The 26063-nt window shown below is 32.4% G+C and overlaps 1 protein-coding gene and 3 long non-coding RNA genes across 4 annotated transcripts; 2 read left to right on the top strand and 2 right to left on the bottom strand.

The window, feature by feature from the left end:
• The first annotated feature begins 603 nt into the window (after positions 1-603).
• Positions 604-11085, top strand: Elp1 (Elongator complex protein 1). Its single transcript, XM_023168334.2, has 6 exons — positions 604-1805; positions 2680-2966; positions 3171-5376; positions 5669-5906; positions 7464-7792; positions 7859-11085. Exons 1-6 carry the CDS (start codon positions 1280-1282, stop codon positions 7927-7929), a joined length of 3657 nt encoding a protein of 1218 aa, XP_023024102.2. The 5' UTR covers positions 604-1279; the 3' UTR covers positions 7930-11085.
• A 779-nt stretch (positions 11086-11864) lies between these two features.
• On the bottom strand, positions 11865-18432 carry LOC141487248 (uncharacterized). Its single transcript, XR_012468288.1, has 3 exons — positions 18148-18432; positions 12544-16307; positions 11865-12414 (listed from the first exon to the last, which is right to left on the bottom strand). It is a non-coding gene; the product is annotated as an uncharacterized lncRNA (long non-coding RNA).
• A 1807-nt stretch (positions 18433-20239) lies between these two features.
• Positions 20240-24463, top strand: LOC111512237 (uncharacterized). The gene is made up of 2 exons (XR_002723050.2): positions 20240-20922; positions 23223-24463. It is a non-coding gene; the product is annotated as an uncharacterized lncRNA (long non-coding RNA).
• LOC141487226 (uncharacterized) lies at positions 20600-23208 on the bottom strand. Its single transcript, XR_012468274.1, has 2 exons — positions 23028-23208; positions 20600-21207 (listed from the first exon to the last, which is right to left on the bottom strand). It is a non-coding gene; the product is annotated as an uncharacterized lncRNA (long non-coding RNA).
• Positions 24464-26063: the final 1600 nt, after the last annotated feature.

Below are 26063 nucleotides of genomic sequence, written 5' to 3' on the forward strand. Positions count from 1 at the left end.
CAATTAAGGGGGACATCTTTGTGACGACTAGGTACAAAGGACGCCTGTCTGTTCTTAACCTTTACACAATCTTCGTATTTAACTTGTAGTTCGTCCTTAAGGCGTCAGCTATTTTGTCAGCGTGCGAGGAGGCAGAGTGAGCCGCCGCGCCCAAGGACTAAATCATGATTTTTTTTTCCAACAGGGTATGAGTATGAAATTCTGCCCCTACACACCTGTAGCTCTATATCTCAATAAATATATATTCTACTGTGTCGTGGTGTATACCGATCGATAGAGATTGTTGTATTCTATACATTGAAGCTGTTTATTTTCTTCCAAATTTTAATTTTTTTGACTATATGATGTCGTATAGCGATTTTCGGACAATTATTCTCTACAAATTCAAATTGAACCAAAGCGCTGACGAAACAGCCAAAAAAAGTAACCAGACATTTGACAATGATAGAGTTGATGAATGCACTGTTCGACGTTGGTTTGCAAAATTTCGTTCCGAAAATTTTAGCGTTGAAGATGAATCGCGAAGTGGTGACCTTCAATAATCCAGGATGAGAATTTGAGGACCCTGGTGGTGACTGACTCATCACAAAGTGGGTGCCCCATGATTTGAACGATCGACAGAAATTGTCACGACTGGAGAAATGCACAGGAAAATGATTTTTTTGAATAACATTACAAGTAAAAATGAGTATAAAACAATGAATTGAACATATAAATTGATGAAAAAAGAAGTGAAACGTGTGCAGAAATTTTTTGTTTGACAAGTGAACACTGTTCTCTTGGAACTGAACGAAGTAAGAACAAAACAGTGACGAGACTTGGGGTCAGGTAGATTACAACCCTAGTAACTTCAGTTTCGATTGATTCTTGAAAATGGCTTCAAAGCAGAAGCCGAAACGTCGAACAGATGAAAACTACAGAAGCGGTTCAACCCAGACTACAGTACGCCAAATTTCTGACCGCGGAAGTCACTAAAGTCACCAAGAGGCAGCTTTAGCTACCTGCGTGATATCCAGGTGCAGTGTATAGATGTTAATTTAGTGAATGGAGTTGATATATTCGAAAGCATGGAAAATTAATGGACGAAGCTTTCAGAAAATATCCAGATTCCAGCAAGCCACGAGGCGATTATTCTGTGACAAAAAGTTTCGAGTGACGAGGCAACATTGTCCAAAGGTTAACCTCATTTTTTTAGGGATAGGAGATGAGGGGTTAGGAAAAACAAAATACATTAACTGAAAATGTTAAGAAATATAATATTGTAATTGAATTAATCAAGATGGATAATTTGGAACAAGTGTATTGCCATTCAGTACCGTCTAATCCATTCAACCTAAGTTATGAAGCCGAATGTAGCTATTCAGAAAGCACATGTTGTATTATTAAGGAAAATTCTTTAATTATTTATGGAAGGTGGTCAAATAATGGTACTATTCACGAAATTACGGGAATCAAAGGACCTCTCAAGCATGTGAAATACCTTTCAATACATGACTTGGTTTTCTTAGCAACTAGCTATGAATTGATAATATTTGATCCTCGAACCTCAAAAAGTCAAATTTCTTGTGTTACTGAAAAGTCGATAGCAGAACTTTCATGGAATCCGGCAGAAACGTTACTTGTTATCATCGAAAATGATTATAATATATACTCTTACACTTTTACCGGAGTATCCTTCGATCTGAAATACACATCTCAACTAACTGCTGATGTACCCATTCCCGTTCTTGTGGGCTGGGGGTCGCAGAACACTCAGTTCAGAGGACCAAAGCAGAAACATTCCAGAGAAGGAGAACAAAGTGAAGGTGGGTAAATTAATAATGTTGAAGTTGAACGTCGATGGGTGGAATGTATAAACGTAAACAAATATTTTCTTAGACTTGTTTTTAACAGAAATACATTTCACAGCTGAAAGAGAAAGACAAAAGAGTGAAATAATTTGCTCTCGTTTATGCATTCCACCCATGAGTGTTGTTTTAATGGTATTCAGCATTAGTGCAGAATTCCATAAAAAAACGTTGAGAATAATATCTTGACAAGCATTTCAACAATCCACAGTCTATCTACAGTTTTCATGTGCTCAAAAAAAATGAAAAATTATCTGATTTATTTCATGTAGGTGATTTATTGTTAGAATTACACTATGATCAGACGGTTGCCGCTTGGTTAGTAAGTCCTACTCATAAAAAACTGCTATGGTAAAAGTTGGTTCAAACCCAACTCTAGGACAACCAAAGTTCACTATATATCTTCTAACCTGTGCTAGAAGTCGCACATGAGGTATTCAATGATCCAACGATGTCTTGTTGATAGTAAATAATGACTTTTATTGAGCTCAATTTGAGGTTCATTTAAGAAAACATAATAGCATGATTCCATACAGTATCTGTAGGCATCTCCCTATATGAAAACATCATCTATGGGACCATTGAAAAACTAAGACCATGCGTATCCAAGATAAACAGTGGTCTTCACGGAAATCTATTGGTTGGTCTCATAAATTTTAAATGACGGTGCTGATACAATTATCTCTAATTGAATGTCTCGAAACATTATCTCTCCTAAGTTACAATAAAAAACTTTAAATGTCATAAAAGTGATTGTTTCCTAAATTCATTTATTTATTTTAATATCTGAAATCCCATTTCTCAGTGTTAATTCATAATATTATTATTACAGTCAAGCAAATATCACTTGATGGCCCACCAAAGTTGTCATGGAGGGGAAACGGTGAACTCTTTGTGGTGAATTTTCATAATGAAGGCAAACGTTTTTTGAAAGTCTTCGATTCTGATTTAAATCCTTTGCATCAATCCGAAGAATATTTGAATCTCTGTCAAGCGGTTTCGTTCATGGGACAAGGACAATGTATTGCAAGTTGTGCTCTAAGAAATGATGTTAATGATTTAATAATTTTTGAAAAGAACTGTAAAGTTAAAGCAGTGTTTGAGTTGCCTGAAATTAAGGTAAGATTTCAAAAACCTATATCTTCATTCATAATTGAGTGTATGTAGAATTCTATAAAATTTCAGAGAAATTTCAGAGGATCTTTACTCTATAATTACAAAGATCAGAATAATATTTATTTTCCATGAATATTTATGTGTGTGTATTATCCTAATGTTTTATGTACAAACTGTATGTACTGAAAATGCATTTGTTATTTTAAGGGTACCATAAAAAAGTTGCTGTACCACCCTCAGATGAACATTTTAGCTGTAAAGAGCACGGATAAAGAAGATCAAACTTACATAAACATTCTTCTGTATTCAAATGCTAAATGGTTTTTAAAACAACAGCTCTTTTATCCATCCTCAGTTCGAGTTTATGGCTTCGAATGGTTAAATCTACAAGAAAACTTGTTCACAACTTGCAAATTAGTTGTTTTCACTTCCAGAAATATTGAGCACCATGTTTTTCGATTTATAATAAACAGATGCCCACAAACTGGAATAGTAACTGTGATAAATGGCAGAACTGCAGAATTTTATATATTTGATGAAAAAATTATCCCACCCCCAATGTATCTTCACACGTTTGAGCATACTCAACCTATAAACCGAATTTTATTCCATCCAACAAGGCAGATTTGCGCCCTTTTAGATTGTATGTTTCAAATTACACTTTTAGAAATTTCTAGAGATGGTATAATTTCAACTATGACAACAGAAATATTAACATCAAATGGTACTCTGAATTTTCTTGGATGGCAATGGAACGCTGATGAAAATATTTATTTGAATGTAGAATGTGATGATCATGATATCGTTGGTACCCAGCAATACGGAAATATTTCCGTAGACCTGAAATATGTTGACGAAAGTTCACCAAATTTTCAACTCCAATACGATGATACTGACGTATCCGTTAAGCAGAAGATTCTGAAAAAAGACTCTGAAATAATATACTTGACCAAACGAAAATTCACTATTGACAACAATGAACAAGAATATGATTTTGCTTTAGCCAGCAATAGAGAATTTTATGTGAATGATACAGTGGTTTGTAATGGAGTGACTTCTTTTATAATATTCAGAGAGTACTTGATCATGACTCATGCTAATAGCAAATTGTATTGCCACCGGTTGAAAGATTTCTCGGTATTTTTGGACAATATGGACCTAACAAAACTTTTTTCAAGAGAAATCGAACAAGGGTCAAGAATAGTCAGTTGTAACAATGCGCTACCACCTCAAATCATTTTACAGCTTCCTCGTGGTAACTTGGAAAGCATTGGATGTAAAATGATTACCATTGATGTAGCGGAGGAGATGCTCAGAGAAAATAAATGGGATAGTGTGTTACAAATTTTGAGAGAGGAAAAAGTGAATATGAACGTTTTGATAGATCTGAACCCAGTACGATTCAGTGAACATATAGAAGATTTTGTCAAAGCTGCAAAGAGCTTGGCTTTCTTGAATACCATAGTTACTGAATTCAATTCGACAGAAAATTGTTTCGACACTTTTTACAAAAACTATCAGATCAGCTCAGTGCCTGCAGTGAAATGTGAAAAATTGAAAGTAGTGGAGAAAATCTTGGAATATTTGATATCTACCGATTGCATCCATAACTTATCTAGTATTATAGCCATCCAACAGAAACACATATCTCTACATTCAGCTTTAAGGTCCATCAAAGATGTGTATGAAGCTAATCCTGAGAAGAATGAATCTGTTTGCAGTAAGGCACTGAACCAGTTGCTGATTCAAGAACATTTCAAAGATGTTCTTAGTGCTTCTTTCAGTTTCTTCAACTTGGATTTCTTGTCTCTAGTTTACCATAATAGTAATGAAGACCCCAAGATTTATGAACCTGAAATTGCTAAACTCAGGGAATTGACACCCATTGCGCTAAGATTCCGAATGAGCATGAAGAGCGGGAACTTGAAAAATGCTGTGAAGTATCTTCTAAGGTGTGACGAATTTAGCCAAGAATATATTTCAGAATTCGTGGTAAATAATAAGTTAGAGAATGCTGCATATGCTGCGATCAGAAATAATCATGACCATTTCGACTTGGTGACTAGATTATATGCCAAACGCCTTGCTCTTCAGCAGAAACATATAGAAGCCGGTTTTATATTGAAACGTAATAAATTGTTTGCAGAAGCTCTTATCCAGTATAAACTTGCTCTTGAGTGGATGGAAGTGCTAAGTTTGATGCGTTTATTGAAGTATGATGTAGAGGAAAGAAGGATTATGGTGTATGAATTATCAGAGAGTTTACTGAAAGATAATAGAATAGATGAGGCTGTGATATTACTTGAACATTACAATAAGGATTATCAAAGAGCTGTAGCCACTCTTACTGAGCGTAAATGTTTTAGAAGAGCCATTAGTATGGCTCAGGCATATGGTGCCTTTGATGTAATAGGTAAGCGGCATGATTTTTTGGGTTGCCCTGCAATATCTCTTGTTACTATCTCACTTGTATCGTTATTTGAATTTGCTTATAGATGATTTGAAAATTAGTAAATGAAACAATGTTTATTTTGTTAAGAAGTATCACAATCCACTTTAAATTTTTTCAAGATAAATGTTGTGTTCTTTTCATGACTTTCAAATTATATTAGTTTATCATGAGTTGTGTTTCGATTTCAATATTTTTTGTTGAACTTGGTGCTTTTCATTCATTTACAAGTTATAATTCATAATTATACTTTCAGAAAGAGATATTCTTCCTGACTTGAACAATTACATGACTTTTTTGATGGAGAAAACCAACAATATCAAAAATCATTTTGAAAAGTATGCTGATCGTTTGAAGACAGTTAGGGAAGAGAAAATATCTAAATTGGGGCGAGGTTTTGAAGGTTTTCATGAGGGTGAACAGGATTTATATTCAGAAAGTGGCAGTACGATTTCTTCACTAGGTTCTTCTAGAGCTACTTCGAGATCAAGAGGGTAAATGATTCATATTTTTCTAACCCAATCTTTTATGAAATTAAGTCTTCAAACCATATTTTTTCAAATAATCGTCGAGTTTTTTCAAATTTCATTTTTTGTTTTCTGGCCAATCCAGTGTTGTGAAAAATTATATAAATGAAGAAACATTAATACTTTGGAAAAGTAAAAAAGCCATTAGATTGATAGATGTTTTTATACCACTTTTATTTGTAACTAAAATTATTGCAGTTTCGTCCTACAAGGATATTTTCAAACGAATACAATAAATATTGAAATAATTAACAATGTACCCCCTTATGTACCTATACAACTACAGTAGGTAATAACAGACGGTCCTTAATGACTTCATTACCTGAATTTTCTTTACCTGTGACAATGTGGGTACGCTAATTTGAAAACCAGCGAGTAGATCAAGTCAGTTTGGTCATTTAGCAGGTTACATCCGCAATGCTTATGTTTATGAATTCCCAAGGATTCCAAATGATTGAGTTTCCAACCCTTGCCTGCATAGCGCAAAATTTCCGTATTGTTAAGATTCGGAAACTTGTGGTTGCATTCCAAGAAATGGTTTGAAAACGTCGAATCATTTTTACCTAGTCTGAAGGATCTTTCATTTTCTGCATACCGTTTTGAGAAATTTCGGCCATATTGTCCAACACTATTACACTCCGAACACTTGAGCAATTGTCTCTGTTATTTTACCAAAATATGTTGAAGATACAAATTTCTTGATTTCTGATTGTTTGATCTGGGGGTGTATGAATCTAAACATACATTTGAGGCTTTGTGTTTACATGATAAACTTCTGGATTGTATCTGCGTCGAAACCATTATTCTGTCCTATCTGTATAATTGTTTAAATTTCCCTATCCAGATTGTTAGAAGACATAGGAAACGAGAATGCTCTGTGTAACATTGAATTGTAGGCTGCCATATTTTTGAGTGTCCGGATGGAAAGAATCATTTGGGATTGTAATGTCGATATAACTTGGTTTTCTAAATACATTGAACTCGAATTTATTATGATAATATGTGATGGTCAGGTGTAAGAAATAATTCTGTTTCTCTATCTCTGTTTCGAGTGTGAACTGTATGTTTCTATGTATGTTCAGCTGTAGTGTAGTACCAATTTATGACATTTATGAATAATGTTAATAGATACAGTTCACACTCGAAACAGAGTTAGAAAAACAGATTGATTTCTTAGACCTGATCACATTGTTATTCGTCTTTGTAGGACGAAACTGCAGTAACGTTAGTTACAAATAAAAGTGGTATGAAAACATAGAAAGTTTTAATTATCATTTTTCATAAAAAAGAGCCAGTCCTTGCCCATCATTCAGTTCACCATTCAAAACATGTCTCATCAGTTTTTAACAGTATGCATTTGAAGACAAAAACATACGTTAATGACTAGTCATAAATCCTGGTAAATTTTTTTTGAATTTCTTTCGTTCATAGGTTTCGAAGATTATTTATTGTGTAGATTTTTTGTACATTAATTATGATTCAATGCAATAGTTAACAGATGGATGTATATGTTGTCATTTTTAGATCTACTCTGTCATCAAAAAATAGAAGAAAAGAGGAAAGGAAGAAAACAGATTTACGAGAAGGCGGTTTTTATGAGGATATAGCACTCATGAGAGCACTCCATATTTTGTATGCAGAAACGTCTGGCTTTGGAAAAGATATAAGAGAGATGTGCCTAATCGTTGAAAACGATAATGTAGATAATTGCAAAGAGCTCCATAAAAAATTCACAGAACTACAGAGGGATATGGTTAAGAGGATTCCCGAAATTTGGCCAGATGTATTCGTTAAAGATACAGAAACCAGTGACCATGATGTATTGGCCATCATACAGAACAAACAAGATTTAGGCATGTTGACTTTATACACGAAAAAGTTATATTTATATGTATCTATTCACACTTTTGTTTTTACAGATCCTAAATATCGCACACCACCTTCAGATTATGCAGGATGCCTTTCTTGGGCGCTGGACATATTTTCATGAGGATGATGTTCACTTCTAAGTTACAATTTTACTATTACAAAATAAAACTAGAAACTCATGTTTTTGGAAAAAAAGATTTTTGCCTTTCTACAACTCCATCTCTATACAAAAAACATGGGAATTCCAATGAAGAAGAAAGCATTCAAGTTCAATATAAGCTCTCTACAAAGATGTGTAGGTTGTACATAGAAGGTACTTTCATATACGAACTGGAAGAAAAAGTTCACCCAAAACAAGTACTTTCACATGTACATTGAATAACACCAAAGAAAAAGTACTTCCAGTTTGTATTGAATTACATGAAAATCACTTTTTCTTATTTATCCAAAACAAGCACTTCTTGAAAAACGCCAACTTTGTTGATGAAACACGTGCTAGAAGAGTATTGCAGTTCTGGTGATTAGAAACAGTGCTTCTTTTGTATTCATTCTATGCCAGAGGTTCCAGTTCTCTTTTTTTTCCTATTTAGTTTGTACTCTATCTGTATCTGTAGAGTAAGGAGGGTGAGTGTAAGCCCACAGCACTTAGGCCACATGTGACCCATTGTACATTCTTCCGAGGAGTTGACCTCCTAGGTCATCGTCCATCCTGTCCTTTCCAGAAAGGTGGACATGTCACTAAGAGACATCTTCTTTATATCGGCAGGTTTAGGCCAAGACCCGCTGAACACACACTTTATTATTGACGATAACTCCGGACATTCACATAGGACATGCCTGACAGTTTCATCTTCCTCTTCACACATCCTGCATAGAGGTGTGTTCACTAGCCCCATATCATGGAGGTGTTTCCTCAGTTGACAGTGGCCAGTCAGAAATCCTACTGTCAAGTGTAGATTTTTCCTGGCCATCGCCAGATATTTTTTCGGCGCCAGCTTCCCAGGGTCGCCCAAGGTGATCCTGGCAAGATTGCATCCTTTGATTTCATTCCATCTCTTTAGGGATTGAGCATGGGTGTGACGTTTGGTTAGTTCCGCAAATGTTGAAGTCATCAGGCCGTAGGTGCCACTGGGTCATAAAATTCTTAGTCCAGCCGCATCCTTGGCCAAAGAGTCGGCGATGCGATTACCTTTATTCCTGTCGTGCCCTTTAGTTTGTACTCTAATTGAATCAGATATATTATTCACAGAAATGAAACAATATAATATATGAAAGAGTTACAATATAAAATTTCACTTACATGCAACACTATCATCCTCAATGGTGGACTTCAAAGTTTCATTACAAGACACTTGTCTTACCTTTCTGTATGAAGGACTTATTTCATTCATTACATTATTACTTGTATGTCACGGAAGAGACAAATTTACTCATGTCATTCACTATGACGGTTCGTTGAGACATATGCTCATTTGATTTAATCCCAGCCATAGGAATCTTGTGAAAGTAGTTGTTTCGGGAGAGGGCTTTTTTTCCAGTTTGTATCTGAAGTATTTTATTTATTATTATATACGGGTTTTTCCCTTTTTACATATGAAATACAATAATATAATATAATACTTATACTAAATTTAAAGTAAAAATGAACAATTTGGCACTACTACAGTATTTGACGGACACTCATACTAACCATATCACAGGCATATCAGTGTCCGGTATCAAAAAAACTTTGAATATATTGGATGCAAATGCTATAATTCTCTGGCAGATTACATAAAGAATGCAGCTTCTTTAACAATTTTCAAAAATCTCCTGAAAAAACACTCCGCAAAAACTGCTACACCATATAACAATTTTTTAATTAGGAAACTTTTATTTTAAATGGAATATGCTTTTCATGTATATACGAACTAATGTGCATTTATGTATGTAAACATGTATGTGTATTTATATTTATGTGAATATCTATAACAATTTTTTTCAAATCTGTATTGTATTATGTTGTTATACTACTTTTTGACATTTTTCACAATTTTCCTGTAATTTTTCATAAGTTAATTGCTGGAAAGAAAATAAATAAATACATTTTGTGACGGAGTTGATTGGCATATAAATTTTGAGATCGTCAGCAAAGGGAAGGTATTTAAAGTGATGAAAGTTAAGAGCTATATCATTAATAAAAATATTAAAGAGAAGTGGACCCAGATGTGATCCCTGCGGGACAACGGAGTTAACATTAATATCACTAGAAATGTGGTTTTGAATTTTTACCAACTGTTTTCTATCCGATAAATAACTATTCAACCAACATATTAACCAAGTTGGAAAACCTAGTTTACTGATCAGCAAACCGTGGTTTACCCTATCAAGGGCCTTACTGAAATCAGTGTAAATTGTATCAATTTGAAGACCCTTTTCTAGGGCCATGATAATATGTTGATATACTAATAAATTTGTTGACGTTCTTGATCTACCTGTAGCAAATTCATGTTGATTTTCATTCTGCGAATTTTTGCAATGCCACGAAAGGTGGTGCACAAGTAAAAATTCAAAAAGTTTGGGATGGCTGAAAGTTTGCTAATAGGGCGATAGTTTTTTATGTCTTCTTTTTTGCCACTTTTGAAAATAGGGGTGACAACTATTCTTCCATTGGCAGGGAAATATTCCAAGCTTCAATGATAGATTGAATATTATATACAATAGCATAGTTACTGAGTAAACACATCTTTTAAGGAAATAAGCAGGGATGCCGTCTGGTCCACAGCTCAAGTTATCTTTTAATGAATTCAGCCCCTTGAATACTTCCTCAGTACTGAAAGTTATGAATGGTATATCAATTGCTGATACCATTGATTCGTCTGTGATATCATTTAAATCCAATCCTCTAACATAAACCCTTGAAAATTTTTCAGCAAAAAGATCAACAATATCTTTTCCTGTATCAGCTATTTGACCATCAAGATACATACTATTTGGAAATCCATCCATCTATGAACACTTCCTTAGAAGATGTAGAAAACTTCCTTACTTTGGAAGTTTTCTACATTTTTTTGTATAAAGGTGGAGAAGTAGAAGGCCAAAAAGCTTTTTTTTCCTAGAAAGTAATCTCTCCTAGAAAGTGTACTTCTTTCAATCAATCATACAAAACTCATTTATTTATCGTATGTTGGACATATATATGACGTATGTAGAATAATATCGAAGCGACCCATGGTGGGAGCCCAAAATAATTTTTTCTGTACATAACATTATGAAATAAACTTCATTTTTAATAATATCTACTGAAATGAATTATTTTGTTAATAACGACCCTGAAAAAGTGTTTCGAAATGTTTACAATTTTCAATGCAGGTCAGATAAAATATATTTAATACCTCTTTTAACAATTCGACGAAGGCTTCCCTTCTAGACACCCCCTACATGCATCCCTGGTGGCAATGAAGGCAATGTATTTTTGGAAGAAAGACAGCAATAAATAATTGCTGTCTTTTCCTGAATTTTATCATTATGAAAAGTTATTTGAAATAAAATGGAGGCACATATGATGAAGAAAATGTCGAGCTGTCAACAGATTTATATTCGGTCATTTATTGGGTAAGGTAGTGAAACAGTTTGGGAGAAACGGATAACAAAATGTGTCCGATTTGCATGAATTAGTTATCAGGACGGAAATATTTATTTCTATAAATGTTTTCATGAAGTTGAAGCTATTGACACCTTCATTGACGGTTTATCAGATTTTGCAAAATTCCTGGAGAAAAGAGCTATAGAAAGTGATTCGGAACAAAATGGAGGCATGTATGATGAATCTGTCCAGCTGTCACAACAGATTTGAATTATATCATTAATTTGGTAGGATGGTAAAACAGTTTATAGGAGAAACGGATATTGACAAATTTTGTACTACATACAATGTAGTTGCAAAAAACACTAATCCACTCATTTTAAAATTTATCTGCTGAAAAATTCCTAATGAGCTGAATTTTCGTATACACTTTTATTACGGCGTTGTATTGAAGATGTGAAAAATAGACTTTGATATCGTGCCGGCAAAAAAAGTTATGAAGGTCAAAAGGTCACGAAATAGGTCTTTATGATATGAATGTTAAAAGTAAAGTTTCATTTTGTAGGTGAAAAAGTTTGAGAAACGAGCTTAGCGAGTTGAGCAATTTCACGAACAAAATAAAACTTAGTTACTTTTAACACAGTTTTTTTGTACAACTGTCCTGCTTTCGTAATAAAATAGATACATTTAATATTTCCGTAAAAACACATTTTGACATCTTTTGTCAGTTAACTGTTTTCATGTTATCGCATTTACTGTGAAGTGGCCGTGTCAGGTGACGCCGAATCACCTGGTTACCAAACAGTATTGTTTACAGCTCACGCGTTTCATTTGAAATTCTTGCTGGTGTTTAATGTCTTGTATAATGAAGAACAATAATGAGGAATTGTGTGTTCTTGACGACATTGAAGAGGCTGTAAAAAGACCTTCAATTGAATTGTTACGAAAAAAATCTGCTCAGCAGTAGGACACCGCATATTCTGATTTTCTTAGCTTAAAAACGTCGAAGGAAATTTCAGCGAAACCGTCTTCTTATTCTATCTAGAAGAGAAATCAAAAATAAGGAACTAGTCAACTTTGTGGAGCAAGTTTTCAATGATAAAGTCAAAAATAAAAGTGGTAAAAAACATAGAAAGTTTCATTTCTCTTTTCTTCATTATGATTTCCTACCACGTAGTAACGGCTACATCCATCGATTTAATAAAATTCATATTGTATTCGTTTGAAAATGTCCGTATAGGACGAAACTGCAGCAATTTTCATTTGCAAATAGTAGAATTGGTAAGAGGCACCTTACCCCTAGTTTATAATAATGCAAGGTAAGGTAAGTTAATGCAGAGAGGTAAAAGGTAAGGTTAAGATTCCTAGAAACCCTGGTGTTGGTAACGCTTAGATTTTGTTTTGAACTTTTTGAAGGAACCACCTGTTGCTTTTAACAACACTTACAAGGTTTTCCCAAGATGGCGCTATTCTGAATTGTTCGAGTCCCCGCTGAGTCAGTCAAATTAATTATTATCTGTCATTGTCAAAAAGAATTTTCAACTTTTGGTATTTTGAAATTGATATTTTTTGTCATCCCAATCTTTACATTGTTCGCATTTTTTATTATAGTTTTCGTTCGTTAGTTCTCAGTTATTTTAGTTTGGTTACATTTTTCAGTAGTAATAAGGAATAGTTTTATATAGTGTATAAGGATACTTTTTGTAAAATGGGACAATTCTGTATTTTGTGTGGACAGTGTAAAAATTCGAGTAATCATCTGTATTCAGTGCCAAAGGTAAATGAAACATTTTATAATTACTGTCAATCCACCACGGATAAACTAAGTTTGTATCAGGCTACACCAATAACCAACTTCATATTTTGAATAATCCTTCACCCTTTCAAATCCACCTTCTGCTACTAGAGTATCATTACTTTCTTAATCATAATATCAAATTGAAAATAAACATTCACTTATGCTTTTTTTAAATTTTTTTAAATACAACTTAATACCTAGTTGCAAGAAAAGTCTACTCATAGAATCATAGATACCTACAGATGAATATTACAGTATGCAGATAGATTTATTGCATTTCTACAGAATTATTATGAGAAGTAAGTAAGTTTACAGTTACATGAAATTTAACATCCATTTAAAATATCATGATATTAATATCAGCATAAAATTTAAAACAAATAAAAAATTAAATCTATATCAACAATTAATAAATCATAGATTAAGTTTGAAAATCACTGACTGAGTAGGGCTCCATGTCGAACAAATAGTTCCCCAAGCCTAACAGAATGTTGTATATTTTTGAAATCCTGTGGAAAATTATTATAGAACTCGAGGGTGTTGTTGTACTGTGGACTTGTATAAAAAAAATTTATTGGGTGGTTAAAAGACTACTCATGTATGATGAGAAACCTAATGCTCTCTTAAATATATACTCGTAGTAATTGTTAGCATATAGAATTCCAAGCAACCAAACAGTATGATCTTTTAACTTTACTTGTTCTCAATTGGTGATTTGAATGGTTTTATTTGTGCATTGTACCTGATCAAAATAGTTGGAAAGTATCCGTTGAATAAGGTATCAAAAGCAAATTTGATCACATACAAATCAAGAGAGAACACTTGGTGTTATCAAAATGATAAATATCAAATTATTCATATATGAAATGATGAATAACCCCTTCTAGATTTACCTATCTACAAAAAAAGGTTCTTTTCAACCGGCTGTTCTCTAACGGTAACCCTGAGAAGTTCGCAGTTGGAAACAAACACTCTATGCCATTCATTTCTCTTAAAGATAAAAGATTGTTGTTTTCAGTTCAACTCAAGCATATCAATGTCCTTTTACAAATTTCATATAAGGCTCATAACGGATTTTAAAGAAAGTTATTGATAACATAATATGAGAAGAGATATTTATGTAACCATTATTTAATTGAATCATGTTGAAAAAAGGATATGTCACAAATTGTCCAAATGTGTGGAGTTTAGTTATAACATTTCATATTATTTTTCATTTCAATGATCGCAACTGCTGTTTTGTTCAATATTTTACAGCATATTTTCCCTTGATACCTTTCATAAAAATACATCATTATTCAATACGGGCTAATATGTGCTAATATCATTCTATAAATAAAAGGTGATAGTGGAAGAAAGGGGTACAGTTGAAGAACATTTTCTATAAATGCCTGATTCACAGAAAATTAACTTCATTAACTTCATCCTCTATTTCCTGATATTTCATATTTGTCAATTTCTGTGTAAGCTTACTGCTTACACATGGAAATAATAAATACGTTGTCATTATTATAAACAGCCTCTTCTGAGAACATAATAAAAAAAAGCTGTATCTTTTAGAATCTTCTTGTGAGACGGTTATAATGAAATGCCAGTAGGAATTAAAAAAAAAATTAATGAAAAAGTTTTTATCGAACAAAGGGTTATATTTAGCTTAGAATCGCACGTTGAAAGGTAAGATTTCGTTAATCCCTGTTCGCACAAGTTTCGACTTCTGAGGGCTGCCGTTCGTAGGGGAACGACAGCTGGTTTACAGAAAAACCAATTTTAACAAATACCATTTTAGTTTTTTGTCCATGTTTATTTACAGGGATCTCAATTTATTCAGTTTTGTTTACAATAAATTATATAACAAAGAAAGCTTGTGCAATCAATGAAACCAGATATAAATTTCAATAGATAAACTAATGATTTAGTGTAATTTCGATTCTGAAATCAGCATGAAATATTTCTAAAATCGAACTGAATGTATAAACCCATCCTGTCTAATTTCGTAATACATAGTTAGTTTCCTGGCTTTGCCCTGATCATTTTCAGTAAAAATATTTGACTGCAACTGAGACAATCATATTCAGTTGCGTTGATGAAGTAATCTTAGAGAATAAAGTTTAAATCTGAAATTAGTTTCAATGAATATCTTATGAGGAGTACTTCGTCAACGCCGCTGACTGTCGTAGTTGCACTTGAAACGTTTGGAGTTTACCAAAGAAGACAACAGCAAAACCCGAAAACCAACCAAAACATTGAAGTCAGTCATGAAATCATACTACATGAGCTATTGAAAATTGTTGATGAAGGATGCTGAAATTTTCCCAGATTCAAAGATTTTCATTTTTTTATAACTGGTTTTATTTTTCAGTTTGCAGTTGGATTATCCAGTGGAAAAAACTCTGTTTGAAACATGAACAACTGAAATACTTGAATTCCTATATTTAGTTCTGTGATCATTTTTTCAAAGAATATTTGATAAAGCTTCTGCCAAATATCTGATAAGGATTGTGTGATTATTTATATAGTTTTATTAATTTAATTAAATAAAATTTATTGATCTAAAGGGTAAAACATGTTTTAGACAAGTAAATTGATGGATATATAGCTGTTACTATGTGGTAGAAGATCATCATGAAAAATTTAGATTTTAGACAAGTTCTATTGTGAAATTGACGTGATAGTCATTTTTATTTTTCATAATAAAAATAGGTATTTTGATATTTTTTATTTCTCAGTGAAACCGCTCCTGAACTTCCACTAAACGTTTTTTCTAGTCCATCCTGTAGTATTCTACCCGATTCACACTCTGTCACAAAACATCCATTGGCAAATTCTAGCAGTATTCAACTAGAGAATATTCCTAACCCCATTTTGGTTTCAAATACTTGATGACATCCAGATTGAACCAAGATCATTTGGAGGTGATAATGTTCACATATCCATAACAATTCCAATCAACTTTGTTGATATCATTTTCAGCATTTTTGGGATGATGAGAGCTGCAGGTGGATGCAATACTCATCCCGAGTCAATTCAAGTTGGACAAATATTCCGCCTAATGTCCCTCTATTCTCTGATAAAACCGCCCAGGGAAAGTAATGTTAGTGGAGGAGAAATGATGAAATCCCTTCTTCATATTTGAGATCTGAAAGAAAAACAGCAAAAATTTATATTCTATATTGAAATAGAAGAAACTATCTCCGAAATTGAAGAAGACTTCTCAGGTATTGATGAAGCTTTTGCTTATTTCTGTGAATATGTTACAAAAAAAATTAAAGGCAACACCAAATGTGGAGAATGTGTGGATTCGATATTGGAGAAGGGAAATGAAATATTCAATTCCCTCATAAGAAACAAGAGCAGAGGATTTTTAACATTACCATTGCAAAAAATTAATAGCTTTCTTCACGATGTTGAAGCCACAATAATATCAGGTGTTTTTGAGAGGGAACTTAAAAGAAATTGCTTTCCAGTAATTTTAATCAAATTGTCAAATTTTTCTCCCAAAAATTTTGTAGGTTGTGAACACCACAAGGAAGAACTGTCAAGAGAGGCACTGAGGGCATATTTGATTTCTAGATTGAATATCTGCTGTGCTAAAGAGCATAATGAAAGAGCCCTCGAAAATAAAAATTAAAAAAAATACAATTTTCTGTGAGTCAAATTTCGAAAAATCTGAAAATATCTGTTGAGATGTGATACTCTCATCAGCTGTATGTTTTTTTTTTATAAATTTGATTGAATATTTTCAAAAAACTACCAGTATCATAATTGATGATCACATTATTTGAAAAAAAGAACTCTTTTACACACTCAATGTAAAAGGTTGTAGTAAGCAATTAAAGTATATCAGAAGACATTTTGTATTTGTATTCTAAAAGACACTAAACTACTTTCATGCAGTCTGCAGAAATTCAACCTGGTGTTCTCTGAACATTACGGTATTTTACTTTTCGTGGGAACCTGAATATAAAAGAAATCCCATCACAAGGAAACTGGAAGTTAATTTACCACTGGTAAGGATATTAAATACAATTTCACCTCAGAGATAAAAAACTAACTTAACTTTTGAACGGTTTGACGTAGAAACATGAAAAAAACGTTTGGAGGCTATTACCGATACTATTTTTTGAAAAAAAAAAACACTGATTGCTCGATAGATGGGCTGGGGGAGGCACTTCAACTTTTTTCAAAATTTTAATTGGCATGGGGGTCAAGTGTCAAATTGGTCTATCAGTGATGACCAATATGACTCAATGAAATCAAATTAAAATAATAATAATGGAAGATATTTGAATTAAACTTTGTTCAATTTATGCTGGAACTGTAAATTTCAATAATTATAAATACAGAAATCTTATAAACTTTAATATACTTTTACAGACAATAAATAGTTCACATTCTTTCTGAACCAAAGAAGTTATTCAATACATCTGATGATCAACGGAAGGTAATTGACCATCTTACATCTATTGTAAATTAATAAATTTTGCCTTGTAATTTCTCTCAAGTTATTTGCAGAACCCAAAGGCTTGCATGACGAGTTCAAGGTGGGACTGTAGTGCTATTTCTCTTGAGTGATTTTCTGTACTTAACGAGATGTGTATGTATAAGAAAATCAATGTCCTGATTCATGAGTAGAACTGCTAGGTGTGATACACATACATCCATAGTCACTATGAGTAGATGTATTTTGGTTGAATATCTATTAGAAAACAGCTGTGTTTCTACTCATTACATTGTTCTTCGTATATAAACCGCTTATTCCAAATTTTATGCATCAATGAGGAAACTTTTTTATTATTAATTAAAAAAAACGGTTAAAAGTTGGTGCTTATCAAAATGATCTCTTAACAGGTAATCGAAAAGTTCGACAAAGAATTCACTGGGAATATTTCTTTGTAATCTAGTGAATTATTCAGTTATTTTTCCATTCCAATACTATACTAAAAACATGTATTCAAGTATATAATCTTTATACTTACCACCTGTTTTGCGGAATTCGTTCCGATAAACAACCAATGTCAACTACATAATAACATCTGCCAACATTTCTTGAGTTGAAATATCAAGAAATTACACGAAATTTCTTCAAAACTTTGCTTGGGTTGAAACTTCAACTAATAATTCACCAGAACTTGGACACTTATCTTTCGATTTAATACTGACAATTCATCAATAACACTTAAAACACAAAAAATTCATTAACTCACTTTTTAAGTTATCCGAAAAGCACAGTAGGTATGAAAAATCAATGTGGAATTAAATGTAAATACAAATACACCCTGTATGGTCTTATGATTACAGTTTTCTGTAATGACTGCTTGCGCCATCTGAAACGGCGTAAACGGCGTTGATCTCTGCTAATCAAGTTAGCCATAAATCCCTCATTTTACCCCAAACTTTTGCAGGTATGAGTAGATGCACCAGGGTTTTTAGACATCTTAGGTAAGGTATCCATTTTGTGACGTTCACGAAAAAATAAAGTATGAAGAATCGCCATAGTGATTATAGGTTTTGGTCATTTTTGGGTTGGCAGAAATGCATAAACAAATATTGACATTCCATAATCTTTGACAGCAGCAATCATTCATATGAAATAAATAATAACTTTCATTTCTATAATATTATGGAAGCATATTTTATATCATTAATAGAATAATACCCAATAATTTATGATAAAAAATTGCGGCAATTTTTGCATTTATATCCCTCAAAATAAAAATCAAATTTCACAATGTAACGTTTAAGTTTATCTGGTGACATTACTTTTACACCATTCGGATATATCTGTCTGAGAAATTTAGATAGAATAATTTGACTTGAACTTTGTTCCATAAATGATGAAATTGATAAATGTACAATTTAATATACTATAATACTACATTAGAGCAATAAGGAACTACTAAATATATTTGAAATATTTTTTTTTGCATGAATGTAGAAAACTAAATTTAAAGGACTAATGTATTAAGTACCTACCTACTTCATTTAATTTTCGATTTGTTTTCTATTATCAGAATTGTTTAAATTTTTTCTTTTAAGTAACCTATTATCGTCGGCCTTTAAGTATAATCATATTTCATTCTGATAATTGTTCTCAGTTTGCAAAATTCAAAAATAATATTTAAAGGAAAATATTTCCTTCTTGTATTTTTTTTAAAGAGTTTTTACAGCTCCTGGCTCTTTTCTGAATCCATTTGAATAATGTTTTTCGAAAAGCTTGTTCTACTTTTTAATTTTTTTTAACCAATTATCTGTGGGTTCAATAAGACCTCCCAATAAAAGTTGCTGGACCCAAGAAAGTATATTATAATTATGATGTTCTGCTTTTATTTTCTGAGTATAATCGCTCAAACCAGGAAGATCATTTTTATGCTTTTTAGCAAAGTATCCAGCGATATATTCTAAAGAGTCCTCTGTTATTTCTGGAATATTTGGTTTTGATGTTGAAGGAATGTTAGTAGAAATATCAGAACTACTAGATGAAAATGAGCTACTGCAATTTGATCCTATTGTCTGCTCTGAAATTGTGTCTGCGTTAATTTCAATTTCCACCTTTTTCATGACTTTTGGAGTAATAAGTATATTTTTCTATTGTCAGTTCTTCAGTATTTACTGCAGAATGATCCCAGAATAATCATTCTGATTCGGTAAATTTAAAAAAACAAAAAAAAATTCCACAATGACAAAAAACAAACCTCAAAACGGAAGAAAATACCGGAGTCTTGTATGGCGTCTACTCGTTACACCAGTTTAAAAAATGTCCAAAAGCACAAAAAAATACGACTTTCACAATAACAAACTCAATGTTTCAGATACCTATAATTGATAGAGTTAAATAAAAATTTAATCAAAATAAACAAAAACAATGTAATACTGTCCAAAAATAATCCTCAAAAAATGTTAAAATAACACAGTCTTATGGCAGCTACTAAAAGTGTCACCAGTGTTACGTCACATCTGCTCGGCGCTTGTTTAACGTGGCGATATATGTAAGTAAGCAATCCTGTATGTACCTACCTTACTTTTATTTATCTAGAGCGCAAGTGTGTTTTCTCATTGCTTCAACTTTCTTACTTTACCTTATCGTTACCTTGCGTTTTTATAAACTAGGGGTTAGTTTCTTTATTATATGAGAAATGATAACTCGATCCTTATTGCTAATCGACCATAATAACTTACATTAATATTTTATAAATTCTATTTTTTTCATACCATTAACAATTTCATTTTTTGATACAATTATTACTTCGATTCGTAATTTTGATAAAAACTGACTCGTGAGATTTTCGAAATGAAGAAATAATTACCCCAAAAATAAAATATTACAACAGTACAATAGAATCGTGATGTTAAACTTCACGAAAAAATCCGTTTGAGTATTGATTAGAAATTTATGAATGGACTGACCCGTAACTTGACGAAAACACTATCCATAATAATAATATATGAATTTATTAAATTTTTCTGTACAATGATAAGACAATATCAATTTGAACAAATTCAGGAAACCCACAAAGGACACCCTGTGAGTGAGTATTACTGTTTTATTCACAACATTCACATTATAAATCAGAACAGTGAGAGTAAAATGAATTTGACAATTCAGGTTATGAAAATGTAAATTACACAGTTTTTACAAACACTTTTATTTCTGGGAAAAATACTCTGCTTGATAACTACATTTCCATTATAGTTAATCTCCCATCCTTCGCAGACGTAGTGGAACTTTCCAGAAACTACGGAGCAGGCTTGGCGTGAGTATCGATCGTAGCAAACGTTTCATAACTACCCAGGATCTTGACTAGGCAAGGGCAACAATTTTCGGGAAAGAGAGAAAAAACTCAAAGTCAAAATAATAATTAATTTGCGATCCTGGTGATTTTGTCTCAACTTATTTTTCTTTGTATCTGGAAACCCGGACATAATTATCGTGTGACTTTCATGTCCCTAGTGAAACATAATTTTCCTTATTCTCAGTATTCTTGTATCAAACCAGGGGTTGCATTGAACAATGAAATGGGTATAAGCAGATGTACATTCTGAAATAAATAAAGGGAATTATTGAGACCCTCTTCCCCGGTAAATGCTAATCTGCTCCTTGGGATACATTTGCCTTGGGTTTTAATTTCCAAAATGTTCAATAACTGTAGGTAACAGAATAATATCCTTCCAGGTAAAGCTGCATTGTTAAACGTTTCAGGTAGGTTTGGATTCTCAAAGGCGAAGGTTTGAGGTTATTTTAATGAAGAAACAAAATATGGGTCGATTTACAGCAATTTGTTTTTATGCTATTGGAAAGTACCTCCAGTAAACTTTATTGTATTCTTAAACCCAAATTCAGTCATAATGTGAAATATATTACTAATAAAATTGAAAGGGGTATATTTTTATGAGAGATTAGTGCTTGGGGAAGAAAAGTTTTTTGGTTTTTCATTTCGTGTAATTCAATGTTCATGTGAAAGCAATTGTTTTGGGAGGGCTTTTTCTTCCAATTCATATCTGAAAGTAACTTTTACACATGATCTTGTGCCGAAACACTTGTATCTCAGGGTTTTGTTTCTTGTTTTATGAATTAATTATACCCAACTTCCAGGCCCAAAATATTATTTATTTTTTAGTTCGCCACTATAATATCGACCAGGCGGTTTATAGAGTTGCGATAAAACCCAAGGGTTCAATTTCTAGTAATTAGATACACTGATAAACTACCTATGATCTAGATTTAAGAGAAGAACATACATTTCTCAATTCTCGCAAATAGCCAACCGGAACAAAACGTTGAATTTTTATTTTAACATGCAATTTTTTTTTTTGTCAATTAGGGTAACTCGATGAGGAACTGGCTGATACGTTGAGATCTGGTGCACTTACAAATGGAGGCCAAAAGTGTATGCAACTGAGACTATCTATGTATATATTCGGTTATAGAACTTCACTATTCAATGTTCTGCCACAGGGTCTTTTCTACTGTGGTTTTGCTACAATCTACATACCTATTTATGTAAAGAGTTTTTTTGAACTCATTTAATTTCTTCCTGTCCTCCACATGGAAAAGTAGAAAGCCAAAAACCTTTCTTTCTAATATTACTAATAGCTTTATTTCAAATGACTATCTTTTCAGTAAGCATATAAGTAAGTTTTAAAAAATAGGTGTCAATGAAGTTGCTGACAATCCCCAAAAACAGAAATTTGTGCCAGCAATTAAAAATGAATTAGAGAATGAAGTTGATATTTTAGTAATATAAACAATTGGCGTATCCAAGGCTTTTATATATTTTGTTCGTTTATATCTAATCGGAAGTAACTATCAACAAATAGGTACCTAATAATAAAGATGAAGTTGAACTTTTTTCAAATATGTAGATATTTCATGATTTATATTCGAGATCAGGAAAAAGGAAATCAAGGAAGAAGGAAATGGGTAGGTACATTTTTTATCGAACTTTTGAGAAAAGTTTGAGGAATTTCTGTAGATTGTACAAATAATCAAAAGATTTCGTTTTTCGATTTACCACCTGGAAATATAATTGAATTAATAGTGTATAGGTATTCATCTCAAAATTGTATTTTTCTCTTTAAAAAATTAGAAATAGTAGGTAGAAATTTTGAAATGAGTTGAGAAAATATTTGATAATTTCAGGCCTATTACCCACAATACCTATTTAAAAAACTCTGCTTCTATACATATCTTTCTTTTGCTGCGATAATTTAATTCAAAGGTAAATTTGTAAACAATAGATTATTGGTATTTTTGAAATGGAAAAGTGAAAAATAAATAGGCATTAACAATTAACAGCTAAAAAATAGAAATTTGATGAATCATATCTACAATATGTTTCAACCTTCTCAAAACACATACCTATCTATATTGAACCTCAGGAAAATATGCATCTGATTATTGAATACGAATAATTCCCTAATGAAAGTTACTTTTTTGAACATTAAAACCAATATTGTGAAATTGTATCATAGAAAAAATACTTGATCATCATTATACATTTCCATTATTATCAGTTAGTCACCCACCCCTCAAAAACGTAATGGAATATTCCAGAAACTACGCAGTTGTCCCCTGCCTCGCTCGGTGTGTATCGACCCAAGCAAACACTTCACAACTGCGACATACGTTATATGTAATTCCTACGCGTGGGAGAGAGACGGCTAGATTTTGAGATGAGTATTACACCGTAACCGCTGAGATCGATATGGCTGGGGACGCCAAGCAAACAATCAGGAGGTCTCTGAATGTTCTAGAAAAACGCAGTGGAAGGGGAGAACCTTTAAATACTGGCCCGTTCCGATTTTGTAACGCAGTCGAAAATTTTACTAAGTGTGACAAGTTGAAAATGGTGTGGAGTAGTGGTGACCAAACAAAGCAGGCAGCTGTTGGGTGTGGTGCAAGAGGATTGCAAGGATTTGTATAAGTCGTATTCTTTTATTTTCGAATTTCAAACGTAGTTTTGAGGTAGCTTGCTGAAATTTTGTCGAAATTGATTGATTTATGTGGTCTAGTTACACCTGGCCAGTGTAAATGGGCCACGTCACAATTTCCCTTAGTAAAATTCGAATTTAATTAGTGGAACAACTTGTTTTCAACGAATATCATTTGTTTAAAACGATTACAAAATGAGCAAGTTCGATTTATAATAATTGTTCCCTTATGTGGTATCAAAAGATGTTAATTAATTTCAGAGTTTTTCAACATAATGATGTAATTGCGTCATTGCGCCGTGTCCCAAAATGGCGGCTAGGGTGCGGTCGTCACCATCTTGTCGAATCGAGATCTATCGAAACGAAATCATTGAGCGACCGTTAGGCAGATTAATTGATTTTTAAGAGAGCAGATTCGTAGAGTCTTAAGACCATGGTATGATGATATTTTACTTAGAGAGGCCCTGGCCTCGCATAGATTTACCCGTCAGCTGCGCTGGCACACCTTTTGAGAATTTTCTAGATCGTGCTATGGCATAGAGAAGTCCGGTTCGTGTAAAGGATGTCCCCCCAAAATGAACTGCGATTTTTGGTATTCCCATCGGAGTTTGTGAATACTTTGAATGATTCTTGTATTATTTTGGTGTATATGGACAATGTGTTCATAAGCCTATATATATTTTTTTTTATGAAACTTGCGATGAAATGCATTTCACCTGAAAATTATGAAGAAACGACCCTATTATTGATAACATTGATATTTATATTCCTATAGAAAAATACCATTATTATTATTTGAAAACACTTCATGGCGTTTGTACAACTTAACTTGAATCTAAATGAATAAATACATTTAAAAGCTTCTACTGTTCGTGTTGGGTTATTGTTAGTTAATATTATGTTCCAAAACCTTAACTTTGCTTTTCTGAAGCATAAAAATACTGCAGTATTTGAGTATTGACTCAGAATGTTTTTGAAATCACAATTATGTGAATTTTTTCAAGATATATTGGTCACTCCTTGAAATTCATTAATTTATCCCGTTATGTCTATTGAAAACAATATTAAAAAGTGTGAATTTGAATAAAACTTATAAAACTACGAATTGGCAGGAAACAGATTATTTTCAAGTGACAAGTCACATATTGTGAATATATTTTACATTCTGACAATAACAAAATTCTGATCAGTCTGAAACGAAACGCTTGTTTCGTCTTTAAACCAAATAAAGCCATAAAGGGAAGAAAAAAACAGCGATTAAGAGAGCCTTTATACAGTAAGTACATTATTTCTAATTCGTCATGTTTTTTGTTGAATTTTTCTAACTTTCTGCTACAGTATAATATGAAATGCCTTCAACCCCAATAACGAATGCACTAGCCTTTGATTTTTTACATAGTTGAGTAAAGTCATAATGGATAGAATTTTCGTATTAGGTATGCAACATTGCGAATATTGAAAGATCTCTCCCAGAATAGCTTGGTTATACTTGAAAAAGTAATTTTTATTAATCTCCTTAGCAAAGATGATAATTCTGTTGATTCGACACTTGTCTCTTGTTTGGTGTGTATATTAACGGCTCTTATATCTTGGACATTTGAAGATTATAACAGGAAATCATTAATTATTCACCACAAACATTAAAAAACCATCTATAGAAGAAAATTTTCCATTTGACGGTCATGTTTTTTGAAAAGAAAAGTGTCATGCGCTTACCGATTTATTAATGAAATGTGCAGTTTAATTTTTTCACAAATGTTTTGTATGAAATATTCAATACCTATTTCAAAATTTCAAATTAAATTTAGTGTTTCTACAAGAATAACATTTCAATCAATTTCAGTATTAAGGAGGAAGATTGTTGATTTGTAAATCAGCACCGCTCAAATTAATGTTGATGTTACACTTTTTTCTTCTTGTAGGTTTAACCCTACATTTCATTTTTTATTCTGCATTTTGAAAATTCAGAACAAAAAGGCAACATTTGAGAAAAACGACACTGCACAAATATTCTCATCAACAATATTTCAATGTTCCTGACAAGTTGGATAAACTTTTCTGAATTTCATTCAAAGGCAATAACATTTGTGGGCAAATTTAGTTTTTGCTTTTCGCATTTGATCTATTTTGTTTTTTTATTTCTTGGAAACCCATTAATGCCAAGAATTAATATAAATTTATCTAAAAATTTGTTACATTATCGAGTTGCAAATTTAACTATATTTTTTTTGTTGATGAGATGTAAATCTAGTATTTTAATTAAGTAAAAAGTGTTGAATTTCATGATCAATAACAAGATATTTTTTGATTTAATATTACTAATTTAGTTTTAATACTTCCAAGTCGCAACAACTTAACAAAAAGTGAAATGCAAATTAAAAGTGAATCTAGATTAAAAGTTGAAAAATAATATATAAAAAATTTGTTGGTTGCCAGTTACAAAACCCTACCTCACAGAAATATA

This window comes from Leptinotarsa decemlineata, unplaced genomic scaffold (assembly GCF_025532065.1).
Source record: "Leptinotarsa decemlineata unplaced genomic scaffold, Ldec_3_MD MMD2_tig00078422_RagTag_RagTag, whole genome shotgun sequence".
Classification (NCBI taxonomy): domain Eukaryota; kingdom Metazoa; phylum Arthropoda; class Insecta; order Coleoptera; family Chrysomelidae; genus Leptinotarsa; species Leptinotarsa decemlineata.